This window comes from Terrapene carolina, unplaced genomic scaffold (assembly GCF_002925995.2).
Source record: "Terrapene carolina triunguis isolate 2854851 unplaced genomic scaffold, T_m_triunguis-2.0 Scaffold51483, whole genome shotgun sequence".
NCBI lineage: Eukaryota > Metazoa > Chordata > Testudines > Emydidae > Terrapene > Terrapene triunguis.
In genome coordinates this window covers 4,252-7,666 of record NW_020715834.1, presented here as the reverse complement: position 1 = coordinate 7,666, position 3,415 = coordinate 4,252, and the positions used below count along the sequence as shown (strand labels likewise).

General features: G+C 60.0%; 1 protein-coding gene across 1 annotated transcript in view; it reads left to right on the top strand.

The window, feature by feature from the left end:
- Positions 1 to 3: 3 nt before the first annotated feature.
- LOC112123379 (bromodomain-containing protein 2-like) overlaps positions 4 to 3,415 on the top strand; it is a gene marked incomplete at its 5' end in the record, with an annotated part of 5,789 nt that continues 2,377 nt past the window's right edge. The window contains 4 exons of the mRNA XM_026647193.2: positions 4 to 102; positions 616 to 744; positions 857 to 1,102; positions 2,111 to 2,337. Of these exons, the coding sequence (XP_026502978.1) occupies positions 4 to 102; positions 616 to 744; positions 857 to 1,102; positions 2,111 to 2,337 (701 nt within the window). The remainder of the gene's footprint in view (positions 103 to 615; positions 745 to 856; positions 1,103 to 2,110; positions 2,338 to 3,415) is intronic.

Sequence of the window (3,415 nt, the reverse complement as noted above, 5' to 3'; positions counted from 1 at the left end):
GCCTACGCCTGGCCGTTCTACAAGCCCGTCGACGCCTCGGCCCTGGGACTGCACGACTACCACGAGATCATCAAGTGCCCCATGGACCTCAGCACCATCAAGGTACGGCTGGGGGCTCTGCAGGGAGGGAGGGAAAGGGGTGCTGGGGTACCTCCGGGTGTGTCCTGGAGTCTTCCTCTGGGGAGTGAGAGACAGCTTAGTACCAAGGCATCACTGAAGTGCAGCCCATGACCTGGCCCTGGGAAGGGGGCATCCCAGAAACCTCCGTGCCGTACAGGTATGAGCTGAGGCCTTCCTGGTGCGGGTCTGTAGGAGACAGGTACCCCACTGGGGAGCCTTCGGCATCGCCCCACATCTCCGCCCTGTGGAAGGCAGCGTCACTGGCTCACAGGCGTCCTGTGGCAGCCTGAGACCCTGTCCCTCCTCGGGGGCGGTGGGGGCTGTCCTGCCCCCAGCAGTGCCTAGAAGGCTCTGGCCAGTGGTAACTGCCTGATGAGCTGGTGTGAGCCCCCTTGCTGCAGCCCAGTCTGGGGAGAACCTTGGGGGTGGGGGGTCTGTGCCCCTTCCCTGGTGCAGCCACCCCCGCTCACCCTGTGTTCTCTGCCTGTGGTGCAGCGGAAGATGGAGAACCGGGATTACCACGACGCGCAGGAATTTGCTGCCGACGTCCGGTTAATGTTCTCCAACTGCTACAAGTACAACCCGCCCGACCACGACGTCGTGGCCATGGCTCGAAAGCTGCAGGTGAGTGGGGCAGTGGGGCCAGGTGGCACTTCCCCTCCCCTGCCCCAGGACTCAGTACGCCTTTGTGTCCCCACTGCACCCGCTAACCCTGGCCTCCCTCGTCCTCCCGCAGGACGTGTTCGAGTTCAGCTACGCCAAGATGCCGGACGAGCCCCTGGACACCAACCCGCCGTCGGCCGGGCTGTCTGGAGCCCTCTCGAAATCCTCCTCCGAGGAGTCGTCCAGCGACGACGAGGATGAGGACGAAGATGAGGATGAGGAAGACGAGGAGAGCAGCAGCGAGAGTTCGTCGGAGAGCGAGGAGAGCTCCGACTCGGAGGAGGAGCGCGCCAACCGGCTGGCGGAGCTACAGGAGCAGGTGAGGCCATCGACCCTGAGCATAGGGGTGTGGAGGCAGTGCCTTCTCTTGGGGGGCCAGTGCTTGGCTGGGTCCCTCCACTCAGCACTTAGCTCTTCCGTGGGGTGCTGTCTCCCTGCCTCTGGGACTGCCTCTTGTCCCATAGTTAGCAGTTAGATCCCTCTGCCCCTAGTTGTGTCTTCCTTGCTGTCTCTCGTTTCCATCGCCCTCCTGGCCCCAGGCAGGGCGCTAGCTTCCCTGGTTCCCTGGCTGTGTCCTGGCCCCCTTGCGTGGGGGCCCTGTCTCTGGGCTAGTGCTGAGCTCCCTTCCTCTGCTCCCTGTCATCCCTCTCCAGCTGCAGCTGGTGAGAATTCACGTGTCTCTGGGTCCCCCCTCACTGGTGTCTCTCCCCTCACCTGCGGGCAGTGCATGAGCCGCTGGCCGCCCTGTGCAGGGTTCGGCTTAGCAGCCCCCTCGTGTCTCCGGGTCCCCTCTCACTGGTGTGTCTCTCCCCCCAGCTGCGGGCAGTGCATGAGCCGCTGGCTGCCCTGTGCAGGGTTTGGCTTAGCAGCCCCCTCGTGTCTCTGGGTCCCCCCTCACTGGTGTGTCTCTCCCCCCAGCTGCGGGCAGTGCATGAGCAGCTGGCTGCCCTGTGCAGGGTTCGGCTTAGCAGCCCCCTCGTGTCTCCGGGTCCCCCCTCTCTCTGGTGTGTCTCTCCCCCCACCTGCGGGCAGTGCATGAGCCGCTGGCTGCCCTGTGCAGGGTTCGGCTTAGCAGCCCCCTCATGTCTCCGGGTCCCTTCTCACTGGTGTCTCTTCCCCCACCTGCGGGCAGTGCATGAGCCGCTGGCTGCCCTGTGCAGGGTTTGGCTTAGCAGCCCCCTCGTGTCTCTGGGTCCCCCCTCACTGGTGTGTCTCTCCCTCCAGCTGCGGGCAGTGCATGAGCCGCTGGCTGCCCTGTGCAGGGTTCGGCTTAGCAGCCCCCTCGTGTCTCCGGGTCCCCCCTCTCACTGGTGTGTCTCTCCCCCAGCTGCGGGCAGTGCATGAGCAGTTGGCCGCCCTGTCGCAAGGCCCGGTCTCCAAGCCCAAAAAGAAGCGGGAAAGGAAGGAGAAGAAAAAGAAGAAGAAATCGGAGAAGCACAAGGGCCGGGGAGGCGATGAGGAGGCGCGGGCACGCCAGGCCCAGCTGAAGAAGGCCAAAAAGGCGGGGGGCAGCAGTGGAGGGACCAGCGGGAGCAGCAGCAGCAGCATCACCAAGTGAGCAGGGTGGGGCCCTGGGGGTGGTGGGGATATGTGGAGGTGACAGGGCAGCCCGTGTTCCACCCAGCGGGGGAGTGGCGAGGGCAGCTGCGTGATGACTCTCTTTCCCCGGCGGATCGACCGTGGCGATGACCTTGTGTGAACAAGCCAAAGCATGTCTGACGGCTGCCTGCCCCGACTCCCCGAGATGCCCTTGGCTGGGTGGGGGTACAGGTCCTCACTGGGCTTAGCTGCTCCTGGGACAGCAAGGGTCTGACATCCAGTGGGCAGCTCCTGGGGTTCCCGCACTATGGCTGCAGTGGCTTCCAGGGTCCCCAGGGGCACCTCAGTGTGTGAGCACCTCTCCCATTCCACGTGAATCCCCGTCTTCCTGATGGGTGTGTCTGACAGGGTGTGAGCAAAGGGTCTTGCTCACCTCTCCGCTTCCACCTGCCCCCCAGCCCCACATGAGTTCCACAGCAGATCCCTTGGGTGGTGGGTTGGCTCCTGTGATACCCACAGGAGGTGGATTTGTGGCCATCACGGTGGATTGATTTCAATCAAGAAGCAGAAAATCTGGATTGAAATCCTGTTTTGCCATTGTATTTAGTTCTTTTCCTAAAAAGGGTCATTCTTGTTAGTTGGGAACCATTAAAACATGTTGATTTGCGAAAAAGCTAAGAGGGTGTTGGGAATCATTAAGAAAGGGATAATCAGACAGAAAATATATTGCCGCTATATAAATCCATGGTACGTCCACATCTTGAATACTGCGTGCAGATGTGGTCACCCCATCCCAAACAAGATATATTGGAATTGGAATAGGTTCAGAAAAGGGCAACAAAAATGATGAGGGGTATGGAACAGCTGCCACATGAGGAGAGAGTAAGAAGACGGGCACTTTTCAGCTTGGAAAAGAGACGGCTAAGGGGGGATATGATTGAGGTCTATAAAATCATGACTGGTGTGAAGAAAGTAAATAAAGAAGTGTTATTTGCTCCTTCACATAACACAAGAACTAGGGGTCACTGAATGAAATGAATAGGCAGCTGATTTAAAACAAATAAAAGGAAGTTTTTTTTTTTTTTTTTTTTTT